The sequence below is a fragment of the Argiope bruennichi genome, chromosome 2 (assembly GCF_947563725.1).
Source record: "Argiope bruennichi chromosome 2, qqArgBrue1.1, whole genome shotgun sequence".
NCBI classification, from domain to species: domain Eukaryota; kingdom Metazoa; phylum Arthropoda; class Arachnida; order Araneae; family Araneidae; genus Argiope; species Argiope bruennichi.
In genome coordinates, this window is record NC_079152.1 from 130,833,092 (window position 1) to 130,851,846 (window position 18,755).

The 18,755-nt window shown below is 28.8% G+C and overlaps 1 protein-coding gene across 5 annotated transcripts in view; it reads left to right on the forward strand.

Moving 5' to 3' along the window:
• The window catches only part of LOC129961977 (leucine-rich repeat protein SHOC-2-like), a 47,820-nt gene extending 34,031 nt beyond the window's left edge, over positions 1-13,789 (forward strand). For all 5 annotated transcript variants that reach the window (XM_056075628.1, XM_056075630.1, XM_056075632.1 and 2 more), the window contains 3 exons: positions 139-216; positions 11,202-11,300; positions 13,333-13,789. In XM_056075628.1, the coding sequence (XP_055931603.1) occupies positions 139-216; positions 11,202-11,300; positions 13,333-13,487 (332 nt within the window). In that variant the 3' untranslated portion in view covers positions 13,488-13,789. The remainder of the gene's footprint in view (positions 1-138; positions 217-11,201; positions 11,301-13,332) is intronic.
• The last annotated feature ends 4,966 nt before the right edge of the window (positions 13,790-18,755 follow it).

The window sequence follows — 18,755 nt, forward strand, 5'->3', positions numbered from 1 at the left end:
ATAATTAGATTGATGAGTCAGTTGCATAAATCATTCTTCTGTTCATGTATGTTTGTAAATGTATGCAAGATTCAGACATTATTAAATATTTTTTCTAGGATCTAATTTTGAATTATTTATTTTTTTCAATAAATACAGAAACTGAAAATAAGATCATTACTGCTGTAGCTCAGGATGAAGAATATTGGGATGATGACATAAAATCAATATCATCAGGTAAATGTAAAACTTTAAAAAAAAAATAGAGTAATAAGTCATTGCATAAATCATTCTTCTGTTCTCTAACTAAAAAAAATTAAGTTGATTTCTAATTTCATGTATTGTGAGTTAGATAAACTAAAATTAATTTAAAGAGTTATATTTTATTAATTTAAACATTAATTTTAAAATTGGAAGAAAAAATCTAGAAATATTAAGAATCTGACCTGGAGGTTTTCCTTTATTTCTGCATATGAGCCATTTATTTTGAAAATGGGGCAAGTCCATTTCTTGTTATTGCAAGATATTTAAAGGTTTGCGTTTCAATAAATTTAAGAATATTGGTAAGTATTAATAGATATATTTTTTGTATTTTGTGGTACCAGATAATGTAGGTTTATAATTCAATAGTGTTTACAGTGCTAACTAAAAAAATAAGAGTTCCATTATAACTAAATGAACTTACCTCACTTTCAAAATTAACGAATTATTGCAATCATTCATTTAATTGGGAAATAATATTTCAGTTGCATCAGTCTTTTTTTAAGAATAAAAACAAAATACTATTCAAATTTTTATAAATATTTATTTATTTGATAAAAAGGGAAACAAAACCAAGAATATTCTAGTAGAAAATATAACATAACAACAAACAATTCAGTTTTATTAAGAATTTCAATGAAATTATATATTTCAGTTTATACGTAGGTATAATCAATTTGAATTTTATGCAAGATTTAACATTTTAAAAAATTCATGATGAATGGGAGGTATACGTATATGGTAATAAATCCCTCATATCCTTGTATTTTTCAGATGTAATAAATCTCCTTTTTTTCTTACATAAAAGATAATTTTATATTTCTGAAATTACTTGGAATTATTTACCTTTCTCGTTGTGTTGACAAATCGATCATTTTAAATTCAAAATCTCTTTCTATCGAAGTTTTGTTGAACATTTCGTATGGTGCATCCCTTGTAAATCTGATTCAGCATATAGTTAATCAATTCACGGTTTCTCCTTCGGTATTTTTCTTTCTTTTTAAAACCGCTTTTTCCAGAGGTTGGGTTGAAAATAAATTTCTATGTTTAATTTCATGTACTAGAAATTTATGTTTTCGACAATTTTGTATTACTTTATATTAATCCTGGGGAATAAGCAAGGAACTGGTTTCTGGATTGAATAGTTACTGGATAGTTCCACTCCAAAATCACGATCTATCGGTAGAAATGAATGTCCTGACAATAAAAATTTGTGATCAATGATATTTATTTCGTTGTCACTGGACTGAATAATCTGTGATGGAAGTAAATATTATTATCGACACACAAAATTAAGATATACTTTTTATTATTTATAAAATACTGTACAACCACCGATTTTCAGTATCAAAAATAAATAGAAACACCCTAGATATCAGACATGATGTCAAACGGCCACATTTCCTTTACCATAGAGCAAACGGGGCTAACGGCAATCTAAGATGGACTTGCACCACTTTCAAAATAAACAAATTTTCACTACTGTTAAGAGCTAAAACTTCCATCTCCAAAATACTAGAATCTAAATATTTTTTTACTATAAATGTTTTACTCATAAAAAGATCACAACAAGGTTTATCTATAACTGCCATTATCTCCATTTTTTTTCAAAAATGGACTTGCCCCACTTTCAAAATAAACGGCTTATATATCTTTTTATAGATTTGATTTTTTGTAATATAGATATATTGATTTTTGTTTCTTTGCATATTAATGTGAGATCTTCAACTTCACAGGATTTTTGGGTCACGAGGGATCAATTTTTGTATATAATTTTGATCCCTCCCAGAAAAGTTCCTATTTTGAATCCTTAGAGACGATCCGAAACAAACTATCCAGTCTATATTCTAAAAATATCTGCCCTTCCCCCACCCCACATTTAAATCGATGTTTATATTTCTATATAAGGCAGAGTGGCTACTTAATTAAATTTTATTGTGTTATAGTTTTTAGAGTTTTCTTTTTCCTAATTAATATTAATTGTTACTTTCTTTGCTCTTTCTGCATTACATTTTATTAAATAACTATGGAAGTTTCCATTTAAGATTGATTTAACTTAGTATTAAGTAAGAATTTTATAATATGTTTAAAACTATATAAATCACTTGTAACTTTTATACATAAAGTTTTCTAACCAACATGAATAAAGAAACAAATATATACAGGGGTGTTTGTGCTCCGGGGATTTTGAACTTCGATCCCCGGAATTTCCGGGGATCGTCGTTCAAAAGGAAGTAGGAATAATAATGAATTATTTATTTTGATCTGGGTAATTTTGTTTGCTTTTAAAGCAGAAAACGCAAGGTCAGTGTGTGTGGTGAAAACTTTTCCTTTCTTTCTCCAAAGGCAGTGATAATGCGTGAAAAGGGGGAAAAAACTTCTTTTTTGTTCTTTCCTTATTGCGAGTTATGACTCATTCCCCCGGTTCTCGGACATTCTCTTCTGGATTCTTTTCGGCAAGTAGGCGCGGCAGAAAAAAAAGGGGGAGACTTCGTTCGACCAGATGTGCGATAACGTGACTCTGGGTTCAAAGGTCTTATCTCTACTGGCGTGGTGCCAATAAGTAGAGAAGGGGGATTTTTCGCCGTATTAGCTATTTGTCATTGATCGCTTCGGAACTTTTTTTTCTTCGCTGTGTAAAATTTTCGTTTCATTTATTGATGCACGTGTAAATTTTTCGTTTCGCTTATTGAAATATTTTTTTATTTATGTACGCAAGAGAATTTCATTTAGAAATTTCAGCATATGAAACAGAAATTACCCCTTAAAAATTCATATCTAATTAGTTTTACAGCATTAGATCCAGAGCTAAGAGGTAAAACCAGTACAATATTAGCTTTTGAAAAATTATCATCTTTTATGTCCCATATTTTTAGTGATAATGAAAAGTCAAAAGTAGAAGCTGAAATAAGGTTATACCAGAGTGATATTGATATCACCAAAGAAATGCTCTACACATCTGATGAAAGTGGAAATCAAGTCAAGTGTACAATTGATAAATATTGGTCTAAAGTTTTTAATTTAAAAGATGATTTCACAAATGATTATAAGTATCCTACATTGGCTAAATTGGTCAAAGCCTGCCTTAGCTGCTTCCATGGCCCATTAGTGGAAAGTGCATTCAACTTAATGGATACACTTGTCACTGACTATAGAACCTCTCTTAAGATTGATTCCCTAGATGCAGTGCAGACTATTAAATATGATTTAATGGCTTCTAAAGAAACCTCATGTGAAAAATATGGCTCAAAAAATCCAATGACTGATCCAATTCACAAAGATCTCTTACTGAATATGAACAGAAGTTGGAAAACATATCAAGAGGACTTGTATTTCAGATGAGTCACCTATAAAAGTCTCTGAAAAACCTTCTACATTAGCAGAAAAGCAAACTGCTTCTACCTCTGCATGTGCAGTTCTCGTGGAAATTTCTTCAACTGTAAATGAGGAAAATAAAAGTCAACCTTCCTGCAATTATGAAGTTCACCACAAAAGAAAGACAAGCCCACAAACATCAGAAAATAAAAAAAAAAGCAGCAGAAATTAGATAATTTTTTTAAAAGAATTAATTCAGGTAATTTAAAAGATTTGCATAAAATGTAGTAGTTTATATGTTTGAAAATTTATGGTTATTAATTTTGCAAAAAAAGTAATTCATTGAACTTTTATAATTAGGTCATTCAATACTTCATAATTGTAATTTTTCATTTCTCCCCCCCCCCCCCTTCTCGAAACTCCAAAATGCCGGTAGTAAGTCCGTAAAAGTTTCCGGGGATTTTTTGGGGTCCCACAAACACCCCTGTATATAGAAACCTCTGAAATTTTCTACTTTTAATTTTGAAGTGGAATTTTAATATATTTTAACACTTTTGGATGAATCGTAGTTTAACTCCCTTCTTCGCCATTGGCGATAACGCGCCAAAGCTGGCAATCCCCGTTTTCTCTAGTCTAGCACTCCTCCGGAAAACACGGCGCAAGCTCTTGGTTGGCGATTTTTGAAAAGTGTGCCAAGCAAGGGGTTAAACTACGATCGCGCGTTAAGGGTGCCGTATACACGCCACCTACAATTTTCAAACGTAATGTTATCCTATGGAAAAATATTTTAAGTCTTTTAAGTTTGCTATTGCGGTTTCTTTTTTATGAAGTCAACTGCAATCAGTAGAAGGAATAAAAACACGGCTTCTACCAAAGGAATTTTTCTCTCGGTCTTCTCAAAGTCTTTTTAAATATTTATTAAAAGTCGCAAAACTTCAACTTCGCACATTTAAACAATTCTATAAAAAGTTTTATCGTAAATAAAATAAAAATAGCAAGATAAAAGCATCAGTTTTAGTATCTTCTTTCCGAGGCGTATTTAAATTTAAAAAAAAAAATGTTTAAAAACACTATTTTAGACCTAAAATTGGAAAAATAATTTGCACTCCCGCCGCCATTGCTCCTTTAACTCCTCCCATTCCCGGAGGAATATACTATAAACTCTCCCTTTACCCACTGATTGATTGTGACGTTTATTACCTGGTCTTCACTACGGCTTAAAATCTCCCCCTTAGCATCATTTATTTCTGCATTTCGGTTTTTTTATTATTATTTTGTTAACCATCACAGCCGTGGTAATCTGGGCCTTCACAATCCACACTTGTTTCAGTGAATATACCGCACCCCTGGAAACAAATTTAGTAGACTTTTGTGAAAGAATTTGAAAGTCCAATGTTGCGGTTTATTCTTAAACCCAAATTTTGCATATTTAGCTGCATCTCCGCTAATTGGTGATGATGGAATTGTAGAAGTAAAATGCTCAGCATCCTGTAAAAATATTACTTCGGATGAGACAATCAAAACTAAAAAAATTTCATTTTGGAAATTAAATAAGGATGGAAAAACAAACATAAATAAAAATCACAAATATTATTTTCAAGTTCAGGGCCAGCTGCACATGACACAAAAAAGCTTTTGTTTATTTTCAAAGTGGACGGAGAAGAGGCAGAAAACAGAAAAAATATTTCGTAATCCAATATTTTGGCAACAAAAAAAATGGAAATTTTTTTATTTTAACTGTTTATAGCCAGAACTTGTTGATCTCAGATATCCTAGATGAATGAAAATTCGATGTCCTTCTGCGATTATAGAGGCCCAAAAGAAGATAAGATATCAGAAAATCTATATCTCTGTTATTTACTAATATTTGAATATCCTCATGTTTCTGAATGAGTTTTCTTCAAAATCGCTATACTCGTAAAAAGGAAAAAATGTATGTGTGTGTATGTATATTACAATAGTTCACTAAGCAATATCTTTATTAAGAAACTAGCCGCCTTTGGCGACCAGCCGGTTCGCCGGTATAAATGATCTCTAAAATATTCAATTACATATTTTATGGTCTCTTAATGACTTTTTCTGCAGAATATTTAGCTATTAAAGCTTCAAATTTTGATAGTTATATAATTCAGTCATACTATTATGTAGGTCTTAAACAGTTCTGTTCATTGTATTGTTTATCTCTTACTAATTTTCTGTCAATATAAAAACATTTTTTACTGAAACCAAGCGCATCTTTTTTTTTTAAAAAAATATGAAAATTCAGAGCAGAGGCGTTCAGCATTGCAGTTGTATGCTCATTGCAGAATAATTTTCGTAATTTATACAATATCTTAAAGAATTATTCAACAAAAATTTATCTGATTCATCGTACAATTCTGTTTTTAGTTTTACTTTCAAAATATTTAAATGATACAAATGAAAATATATTATTTGACTTCATTCAATAAATATTCTTTTGAAAAAATTATGAAGTTTAAATTTTACACAGTCCTTTTCTCTGTATATGGCACTCTTAAGAGAGCCATATACAGAGAACTCTCTCTGTATATGAGAGTGTCATATACAGTAAAAGAAACCCGATGTCGATGAAAGCGCCTCCTGGTGATTGGGGGAGTAAGGCGTTGACCAAATTATTGAAGGAGGTTTGATTGACAAGCCGAATAACACCCAACAAGAAAAGAATTCCTAATCCCCTGGAGATATTGCCGTGAGAGTGTGACTTTCAGAAGGAAAACCGACCCGTTGAACAACCCACAATAAAACTTTCCCTTACTCTTTCAAGAGGTCTTTCGAAAACCGACACTTCCTTTAGTTCGAACGTCACGAGAGGGGTGGGGGTAATGAGCCATCCAAACTTGTTTAGATAAGATATTTTAGATTTTCCCTGTTTGCTCAAAAAATCCTACTGAGCACCGAGTGAATGTCAGCAGTACTTTTAAAACATAGAACTGATTAACTATTGAAGCACTTCGATTTTTGGTCATTTAATTGCTCTTCATAATTCTGTTAATTAATATTAGAGAATCCTGTAATTTAGAAGGAATAAGCGAATAATACAGTATTTATAGTATTTCGTTTTGACACTAATTTTTAACAATAATTGCGTTTATTAATTTTTCAATCCAGGAGGATCGGGCAAGGTCTATATACCTATGAAATTGTAAGACTTCGGATTCATCCTCAAAGAATGGGCTCAGTCCTTTCTCTCAATTGTTTTAGTACTAACAACGAATTTTAATAAAATGTTTCATTTTTTGGAGGGGGAGGGGGGGTTATAAGTAAATTATTTATTTAAAAAATATTCAATAAGTTTAATTGAGAAAGAAAACGAACAAAAGCAAGTTGAATTTTATCAACTCTTGCTACATATTTGATATGTGTAAAATGACCGAGTGTTTCTGTGTCACTGAGGTATTCCTGATTTCTGCCTGATTTTCTCAAAAAAAGAGAGTATCTTAAATTTTAATTAAATGTCTCATTTGTACCATATTAAAAAGAAAAGATAAATATAATTATTTTGAAAATAATGTTAGGGCGCATTCTATTCCTCTGCTTTTCTAAGCGTGGAATATAGCCAACTTAATATGATAATGGGCATAAATTGGACGAAAAATAATGAATTAAATTGTAAAATGCATATATTAGATTAAATGTCTCCTGGGTTTTGAAATTTTCAACCCATTAATTGAGTGATCATTTCTAAATTTATTTTGATTTAATTATGTATTGGATTTTGCAAGTACCACCATTCATCTGCTTACCCAGGGTTCTATACTTCGTGTCAGAATTCTGAAATATTTCAGACTGAACATTCATATAAGATTTGTAATAATTTTCATTTATATATAAAAAAATAATATGAAAATAATGAAAAGGATTTGAAAATTTTTACAAAAAAAATGAATCAATATTTCACAATATGTATAATATGGTCGTCTATATTTAACAAAGAAATGAGTAAACTGACTGCAAACCTTTCTCTCTGTGACATTCAGCATAAGTCAAGACTGTTCCGCATTTCTGAAAGCTTATCAGCAGTGTTTATGCGCATTACAGATAATATTCTTATCTAATATTAATTCATTTCACTAACACTGATCCTTATTCATTCAATAATTTATTACATTAAGGAGTAACAGGATTTAAAAATGAATACGCTTTATAAAAATTACAACGCTATAACTTCCGAAAATATTACAGCACAAAATTGATTCTTGCGTCAAGATAGAGCTAAAAAAATTATCTTTTTATTGATACAAATTCTTTAACCTATAAATTAAGTTTCGATTTTTAACGAGTTTTTAAAGGAATATTTTAACCTTATTTTTCAACAATATATTTCGCACAAAATAAAAATAAAATTTAATCTGCATGAGCACGTCGATGGGAAAAAATTAGGTTTTATCAATGTATTGCATTACATTGACAGAAGTTCAAATTAAAAAAATAAAACAACTATTATTGCAAATTAAATACATAAAAGTATAAATTTCAGCAAGTATCTGTATGAAGCAAAAAAAAATTTGAAATATATTTTCTAAAAAGTAAATGGAGGAAAAGATTTCCATGATCTTTTACAATATCTATATTATTAATTAAATCAGTTAAATTTAAGGCAAACATGGTTTAATATATATTTATAGGATAATCAATTTTAATCAAGGGGCATGCATCTGCTAAAAAAATGGTCTAAATGAACTAAACAATTATATTTTACGTAACATGAGTCAGTAAATGCTCCGATGAATTAAGAATTTTAAATTATTACATAGGTCCTTTGAATCATATTTAACAAAATGTTATTGAGACACCAATATTTTAAATAAAAATTGTTGAACTCCAATCAATTAAATCATTAACTAAAACTGAATAATTTATGAAATTTGAATATCGCTCTTCTATAAAAACTGGCGATTTTAGACGACTTCATAGATTGTCTCAAAAAAGATACGCCAATCTTTTACCAGGTTTTCTCAACAGCGATTGGCCTATGATTATGAAAATATTGATTATTCTACTATTGATATATAAAAACTGATAGATTTTATAGTAGAAGAAAGAAACATTTTTATTTATTTATTTCAAAGTTGAAGTATTAAGAGTATTTCGCAGAATATGAATCCTTAGAACAAAAAGACTGTGTAAAATTTAAACTTCATAATTTTTTCATAAGAACATTTACTGAATGAAGTCAAATAATATATTTTCATTTGTATCATTTAAATATTTTGAAAGTAAAACTAAAAACAGAATTGTACGATGAATCAGAGAAACTTTTGTTGAATAATTCTTTAAGATATTATATAAATTACGAAATTCTGCAATGCACATACAACTGCAATGCTGAACGACTGCTTTCAATTTTCATATTTAAAAAAAAAAAAAGATGTGCTTGATTTCAGTAAAAAATGTTTTTATATTGACAGAAAATTAGAAAGAGATAAACAATACAATGAAAAGAACTGTTTAAGGCCTACATAATAGTATGACTGAATTATATAACTATCAAAATTTGAAGCTTTAATAGCTAAATATTCTGCAGAATAAGTCATTAAGAGACCATAAAATATATAATTGAATATTTTAGAGATCATTTACACTGGCGAACCAGATGGTCGCCAAAGGCGGCTAGTTTCTTAATAAAGATATTGCTTAGTGAACTATTGCAATATACATACACACACATACATTTCTTCCCTTTTACGAGTTTAGCGATTTTGAAGAAAACTCATTCAGAAACATGAGAATATTCAAATATTAGTAAATAAAAGAGATTTTCTTATATCTTACTTCTCTTCTTAATTTAATTCCGCTAATTATTTTTACTGATAAAAAGTCTTAGTTTTCTATTAACATTAGAATTAATTACCATTTATTGCAAGATATATGAATAAGATAAATGTATGTACAAGATCTCATAAATGCAAGATCAAATAAAATGTTTACAAAAAAATGCAGACAGAATAGCATTGATTTCTGAATTATATATAAAAAAGTACGATTATTAAAAATATCGAGGAAAAAAAAGCTACGGAAACATTCTTATTGTGTTTTCTATTTTTTTTTTTTTTTTCCCCTTCCTTTTAGGCCTCTATAATCGCAGAAGGATCTCGAATTTTCATTTATCTAGGATATATGGGATCAAGTTCTGGCAATAAACAGTCAAAATAAAAGAATCTCAGTTTTTTTTTTTTTTTTTTTTTTTTTTTTCCCCAAAATATTAGATTACGAGTTATTGTTTCTGTTTTTTGCCCCTTCGACGTCCACTTTGAAAATAAACAAAAGCTTTTTTGTGCTATGCCTTGCACTTGAAAATAATATTTGTGATTTTTATTTATGGTTGTTTTTCCATCTTTATTTAATTTCCAAAATGGAATTTTTTTAGTTTTGATTGCCTCATCTGAAGTAATATTTTTACAGGATGCTGAGCATTTTACATGTACAATTCCATCATCACCAGTTAGCAGAGATGCAGCTAAATATGTAAAATTTGGGTTTATGAATAAATCGCAACATTGGACTTTCAAATTCTTTTACAAAAATTTACTAAATTGGTTTCCAGAGGTGCGGTATATTCACTGAAACAAGTGTGGATTGTGAAGGCTCAGATTGCCACAGCTGTGATGGTAAACAAAATAATAATAATAATAAAACCCGAAAAGCAGAAAGAAAATAATGCTGAGGGGGAGATTGTAAGATGTAGTGAAGACGAGATAATAAACGTCACAATCAATCAGTGGGTAAAGGGAGGGTTTATAGTGTATTCCTCCGCGAATGGGAGGAGTTAAAGGAGCATTGGGGGGGGGTGTAAATTATTTTTCCAATTTTAGGTCTAAAATACTGTTTTTAAACATTTTTTTAAAAATTTAAATATGCATCGAAAAGAAGATACTAAAACTGATGCTTTTATCTTGCTATTTTTATTTTATTTACGATAAAAAAAATTTATAGAATTGTTTAAATGTGCGAAGTTGAAGTTTTGCGACTTTTAATAAATATTTAAAAATACTTCGCGATGTCCGAGAGAAAAATTCCTTCGGTTTTTATCCTGCGTTTTTATTTCTTCTACCGATTGCAGTTGACTTCATAAAAAAGAAACCGCAATAGCAAACTTAGAAGACTTAAAATATTTCTTCATATTATATAACATTGCGTTTGAAAATTGTAGGTGGCGTGTATACGGCACCCTTAACTTAGAGCCATGAGAAATATGCTTCCCTCCAGATTCATCAATCTTTGTATGAAATTGTGTAAGTTGTCATAAGTTCTGACTTATTTTTAAATAAGACAGAAACTTAGATGCTTCAGTTTCATATATGACACAAAATAGTGTGCCTTGGTTTGTTAATTATTTATTAACTAAATTAATTAATAAATAAAATTAAATTTATCTAATAAACTAATTGAATCACTTTTCTTAACCCTATATCAATTCTAAAAATATTTCTATATAATTAGAAAAGAATTGCTTTTTAAATGGTTAAATTATATTAAAAACCTTATAATAATTATATGCCCAAAACATTATGTATTCTATGGGAACTAAATTCCAATTTAATTGGTTTTATAGAATAGTATAGTTACTGTTATGATGATTCTCCTCACAACTGCTTAAAAATATATAATTTTTTATTTTCCTCTAGAAACTTCTTCCCTAAGCTCTCCTAAAAGCATAAATTTTCATGCAGATGTACTCAGTGACAGTGATTGGGAGATAGATTCATATTTTGAAGTTCCTAACAGTATGATTTTTTTTATTTCTGTTTATGTATGTTCTGTATGCATTTGTAATGAATCCTTTTACTAATAGAATTTTTTTAACTGAAATATTGTTCTAATTAATTCTTTCATATCAGTTTAAAGAAAATTCTGCCTCAAGTTATACATCAAGTTATGCCTCAAGTCATTTTTAAAATATTGTACTGACTATCATTCATGAAAAAGTTAGAAATTTTTGTTTAGAATCATGGTATTTTTGGATATTCTGTAGATAAAAAGAAGGGAGAAAGAAAGAAAGAAACTTAACAAAGATCCTACATTGAATTGAAATTTCACAATTTTTAAAATTGTATTGCACTGATTATTTCGGAGATAAATTGTTATTGCCAAAATCATTCACTCAGTAAATTACATAACTTTAAAATTTTAATTTCTGTCTGATAATAATTAAAGTGAAGCATTATAAAATGAAAATCATACTTGTGATATTTTCTATAATGTTATATCTGTATAACAATTTTTTATCAGTTTTTTTAACACTATTTTTAATTTGCATTTACTAAACAAATGTAGCATTTGATGCATTGTGACCTAAACATTTAATATTATTTCTAGGGCCTTATGTAATCCATGTTTTCTGAAAAATAATATGGTTAGAGATAAACATATTATTTACATTGTTCTAATATCATGAACTTTAAATTACAGGAAATTAATGTAATAAATATCTGTAACTGAGTGATCTAAGGACAACAAACACCAGCTAATAGACAAATTCTAACAGCACTACATTTTTGATGACTAACGATTGAACATATATCACCGCTAGAATGCTATCTTTCTATATATTACATAGCATAAGATATAGTTATGTTTATATATTATAGTTTAGATGTTAGATATAAAATATATTTTATAAAGATTTTGATATATGTAAATATATATTTCCTGTACAGTACCTCATTTATTATCATTGTTTTATTGACAAAAGACATTTTTTATTGACAACATAAAGGTATTTTTTATTCTATATTTAAATCATTTATTTGATATATATTGTTGATTATGAAAAGAAGTAATTATTAATCTATTGTAATATGTTTATTTGAATAAAATGGTTTAGCTCAATTTCCGATCATTTCCTCTAATTTCCTAAATTGGAGAAAAATTTTCAGTGCAACATCCTTTTCAGCAAATTAATTTATTATCAAAGTGAATGCTTTGCAAGAATTTATTTTTTTTCTTTTTTTAGTTGAATTAATAATATTATAACATAATAATATAGATGCATTGTATGATTTTAAGCGCAGTTAAAAAATACAGTATTGGGTCATGTAGACCTGTATGATACATTAATATATTTTGAAGAAAATTATAGAAACTATATAAATAAAAAAAAAAAACTTTTTGAAAATAGCATCTTCACTAAAAAGCATGAAATATTTTTAAAAAATAATGTGATACTTCTAAGACTGGTAGTTCTTCATAAGGGGTTCAAAGGCACTTTCAGTCAAATAAACCTGAACAAGAGAGCAGAGTTAATAAAGAAAATAAATAAATAGTATTGCACTAAGAAAATATTTAAATTAAAAAGTGATTATGCTTCAATTAATTTAGAATCAAAATAGATTAGCTGTCATAATACATTCTAGAAACTTCTGAAATTTTTGAAACTATGATTTCAATTTATTAGATAAAATGTACAATTTTCATGTTTATATGTATCGTTGTTTTGAAGCATTATTATTATTTTAAAAAATTCTTTAGTATTGAGAGAATAATTGTGATTTCAGCCTTTTTTTTTCAACTAATTAAAGGGTATTTGTTTGTTTACAAAATGAAAAGAATTAACATTTATCCATCTCAATTGTAACAAAGAATTCTGTGGAAAGACAGGTAATTTGAAACAATCCTGTCATCAACTCATATATTTATATTTTCATAAACACTAAGATTTTAAGAAAACATTAACTGAGAAGAATTTCAGCATATGAAATTAATGTTTTGAATTGATTTTGTAAAAATGATTATTAACAAATTTTAACTTTTTCTTAGATTTTAGAAAGACATACAAGCACCCAACAAATGACGAGTCATCAAAAATAAACAGGTTGTTTTTGCCTTCCGATTTGCATGTTAAAACGGTTGGTCGTCCTGAAATTTGGCATCTAATCGAAGATGGACAGTTTGATGATGCTGATTTACAATAAAAACTAATTTATTGCTTTATTGCATTTTTTGTGAATTTTATATTTTTGCATTATTTAAAACCTGTATTTTATCTTGAATCATGATCACATTCCAAAGCCTTCATCATAAATTATATGTGGATTTTTAAAACTTTTTTTATTTCCATCTTTAAATTCAGTGGGGAGTGTATGTACTTGGCTTTACTAAATTTTTGTTCACTCTGCAATCTAAATTTTTAAAAAGAAAATCATATTTATATATGTGTTAAGTCCTGGTTTTGTGAATAAAGTTCATTGTGAAATTTGTGTATTTTTATATAAAAGCTGTGGAATAAATTATTTTTTTCATAACAAAGTTTGTTTTTTCTAAGTTCTTTAAAGTTTTTTTTTTTTATATAATTAAATTGTTTACTTTATTTGCTTATTTCATTTTGAAATAGAATATCAGATGCTATTCTTTATAACTTGAAATTTTATCTCAATTGCATTAGAAAATTTTAATTTTTTTAATTATATTTTTGAGATAAATATATTTTAAGGCCTTAAACTATTTGTCAGTGCTAGAAAATATTTAAAATATTTTTAGTTTGAAATGATGACTATGGTAAGAGAATTTTATTTAATATTTGATTTCCAAACTTCTTTTCATGCATTGATTTCTCTAGAATGCTTATCTAAGAAAGTTTTTATCTAATTTAATCTTTCTTATTTAAAAAAGATTGCTTATCTTTAAATGTTTCTTAGTAAAATTAAAAGCTAAATAAAATGTATCAATAAAACTAAAACAGATGCATAAAATATTTCATTCAAGAGGTATTCAAACACTTGGAAAAAGAATAAATAAATAGTAAGTAGTGCAATCATGGGTACATGTGTATTAAGGTGGAACGAGAAAATCAGTTTTTGATTTTTAATCTGTAATAGTACGGTAAAGTTGCCTTTTGGTATATATAAGATAAATAAAAATTATAAAAAATATTAGAGCACATCTTAAGGTGCCGCGAGGACGTTAAAGTTTCATGAAAACACACTTTTTGCAACTTTTAAGGATTTTTGTGTGCCTCGATTATGAAATAAAAAGCTTTAAATAGCCGTTGTCATATGAATAAAAGTATAAAACGGTTTTGCTATTGCACTGGCATGGCACTGAGTCGTCGTTGGTGCGGTTGTTATTGAGGTAAGGTGGAGATTTGTCTGTGTCAGGTGACAAGGACAGAGCTGGTTTCAGATCAGTAGCTTTTCCAAGTTCAGTTGAATTGGCGTCTCCCCTCCATCTATTGTGTAAATGATTTGTTAGTTTGTGCTTGTATGCTTTGTTGTGAGTAAAAATGGCTCAGTCTGAATTAGAGAAGACAAGACAAATATCGGAGTGTTCTATTTTTGGGAAATTTAGTGATTTGCTTGAAGTTGAACACACTATTGACGAATCTGGTGCTACTATTATATTAGACATAATCTCAAAATTGCTTCAGAGAAGGATCCTTCTATAAGCGCAATATGTAACACTTTAGTTCCCATATTAGAAAAAATATGGTCAAGAGCTTCTATTCCCATTGCTTCTAGCAAAAGAATTTCACAAATGATAAAAACTTTATCTTGCTAAATACAGGAATTTATCATAGTGTAAAAGCAGAAATGTTCAGATGAGTTTAATTCCAACCTCACAGAATTAAGAGAGGTAGCTAGACGTTTATTTGATATTGCTGACTTGTATAAAAAAATTGCATTTATGGAATAAAAGACAGGAAAATGGTTATATTGATACCACAAGCGCTTTGAGGAAGAAAGAAGCAACAAAGAGCGAAGAACTGCAGAGAATAGTTAAGTTGAATCAAGAACAGGCAAAAATATACTAGTGCAGAAACGATTACTGCCGATAATGACAATGTTGAACAACGGAGTTCTTTACAAAAAGAGGCAAGTCAACCAGATCCATCAAGAAGCGTTAAAGCTACCAAGTGGATGTGCGGTTTAATAGTAAGTTAAAACTTCATACAGAAGACATCTGAAGCTGAACCAAATAGTATAGGGGAATCGGCCATCGATTTTCCCCGGCTTCCTTGTCACATGCAAGCAGTAGAATGAGCTGTGAGACTGGTGGCCGAAACGGCTCAAAATGTCTGTGGTTCATTCAGAAGAGAAAGATACATAAGAGCAAAAATTGACTCACGTGTGAATATGCCAAAGTTTAATTTAAAAAAACAGTTTTATTTGGCAATGAAGTAGAAACAAGCATTTTGCAGGTGTAATATTTATAATCATTAAGGATACAGAAGTAAGTAAAGCAAAATCGGATTTAAAAATATTGTATTATACTTTGTAATTAATAATTTTTCCAATTGCAATGTTTAAATATGTATTTAAAATCGTCTTTTATAGCATTATATGAACGGAAAATGCATAAAAATATTTTATTAAAGTTTATAATTTTTCAATTTTTTTACAAACTTTAAGCTTTTTGCGACACTAGTATTGCAACTAGAATTTTTTTAAATTCTTTTTGAACCTAAAAGCTAACTTTTCACCACTATTACCAAACTAGAATCTAAGAAAAGTTTTTAAAGGCCCTTTTTAAAAATTTCCATTTTTTTTTTTTTTTTTTACAAATTTTAAGCTTTTTTGCGGCACCTCAAGATAATGAAATATTGCAATATAATTTTTAAATATTGTTTTTAACCTAAAAGGCAATTTTTCCGCACTATTACCAAACTAAAATCTTAAAAAAAAAAATGTATGGTCATTTTCGTTCTACCCTAATATGTATGTGTAAAACTTGACTTGGAGAAGCAGTCATCGATTTTTTTTAAAGTTTTATTCTTTATAATTTCATGGATATTGGTCCAATTTTTAGCTTTTGTCAAGATTTCTTTTCCAAGCCTTGACAAGAACGGAATGGCGAAACAAGTACATAATCAGAAAGGATAAAAGAGGGAGTGCGAAAAAGAATTTATTTCTTATAAAATTTTAGAAGAAATTTGCAAACTTGAACCTTTTGAGGCGGAAATTTGTCTGCGTGCGGTGGCAAGCTCCTGAAAATGCATAGAGAGTGTACTAGAATTTCTTGGTAATAGAGAACACAACAAACAATATTTGAACATTACTGCTACTAGGTGTGATGGTACCATTGTAAACAGTGGACATAATAATGGTGTGATTTCTTTGATGGAAAAGGAAATAGGAAGACCTTTACAATGGTTAATTTGTTTGTTCCATTATAATGAGATACCACTGCAACATCTTTGTTATCATTTAGATGGTAAAACTAAGGGACCCAATTAGTTTAAAGGCGAAGTAGGTCAGCAACTAGAAAAATGTGCTGATCTTCCCGTGGTTACTTTCTTACAAATTGAAAATAGCCTTCCACTTTTGGAGGACAAAAATGATTTAAGTACAGATCAAAAATATTTATTGGATATGTGTAACGCTATATTTTACTTATAGATTTATCTTGAACAAACCCTGGAAAACTTGCTCATCCAGGTAGTTGATATTAACTAACCGCGTGCTTAGTTTGTATACGGCAACTGAAAATCCAAATGAAGACACTGGATGAGTATATTGTGTCAGTGTAGGTGTTCCTGTGCGGCTTCATATTGTTAAAACCTTCATGTACTTATGGTTTCAAATATCCATTTAACCGTATCTCATATTCATGCTATCTCTCTGACGATCTCAAAAATGTTATAAGCCCGCTTATTCAAAAAAAAAAAAAAAAAATGGGTACTTTGCTGCTCCAGAAAATATCCTTTTGTCCATTCTAAGTGATGAAAGTAAAATTCAGAGAACTTGATTTACGACATGTTTTAAAATCAAGATCAGAAAGTAGAGGCGAAGTCAGGAAGTTCCAAAGATAAACGTCGATACAAAGGATTGCATCGCCATGATCTCATGGCTTGAAAACGACTTAATTGACCCCCCCCCTGTTAAAATATGTTTCCAGTGACTCTCTCAAAGACTTTATAAGAAAGATATCTGAAGCTGAACCAAATAATATAGTGGACCCGATTATCGACTTTCCCTGGCTTCCTTGTCACACGCAAACAGTGGAAAGAGTTGTGTAATTGGTAACTGAATCGACTCAATCAATCGCAAGAGAAGAATACATAAGAGTAAAAATTGATTCACATGTGAATATCCCAAAATTTAATCAAAAAAGTTTATTGTGGCAATGAAGTACAAACAAAAAATTTGTCATTAATTTTTGTAATCATAAAGAATACAGAAATGAGAAACACAAAATTTGTCATTAAAAATATTTTTTTATCATTATTATATTTTGTAATTAATAATTTTTTTTGAATTGTAATGCTTATATATGTATTTAAAACCACCTTTTTTTAACATTATATATTCGAAAAATTCATAAATTTTTTTTTATCCATGTTTATAATTTTTTTTTTTTTTTTACAAACTGAAAGTTCCTTGCGGCACGAAAACAATGTTAACTGATTTTTTAAAAATTCATTTTGTACCTAAATGACAACTTTTCCCCCACTGTTACCAAACTAAAATTTAAAAAAAAAAATAAATTTAAAAACCCTATTAAAGTTTGTCAATTTTTGTTACAAATTTTAAACTCTTTGCGGCACATGAAAATGATGCAATATTGCAAACAAATTTTTAATTCTTTTAACCTAAAAGACAACTTTTATCCATTATTACCAAGTTAAAATCTAAAAAAAAAAAATGATAATCCCATCTTCGTTTTACCCTACTGTATATAGTGAAAGTTTATATTTAAAAGATTTGAAATATTCCCTCTGTTAAATTTTTTTTAAAAAAATGGATGCAAATATTTAATTTTCTCTTCATCCCCCTCCCCCTTTATCAAGAGTCAATAGTTCATTAAAAAGAATAGTGTGAATAAAGTAGAAAGCAGTATATGCTTAAAAGAATAATAGATTTCAAAGAAATTTTCTTTCAAAAGTTCCATGCCTTAAAATAGAGCCCTCCTCCTCCCCTGAATTGACAAAACATACGAATTTTTATTTGCGATTTCAGAACGCTGTCTGAATAAGTTATAAGTGCTTATAGATACCTAGAAATGGCATTAACTAGAAAAAAAGGCACCAAGTATCAATAGGAAGTGTAAACAATTTAAGAAGAGCTGACAAATTTCTACTGAATTCTCGACTGTCAAGTTAATGAAGGAATGGAAGGGTTTCTTGAAAAATAATATAGCTGTCTTTTAGAAAAAGAGAAGTCGGGAATAAAGGAAGAATCGGAACCTCAAAGATAAATTAGAAAGAAAAAATCTATCCAATTTTGAAAATACACTTGATAATATCT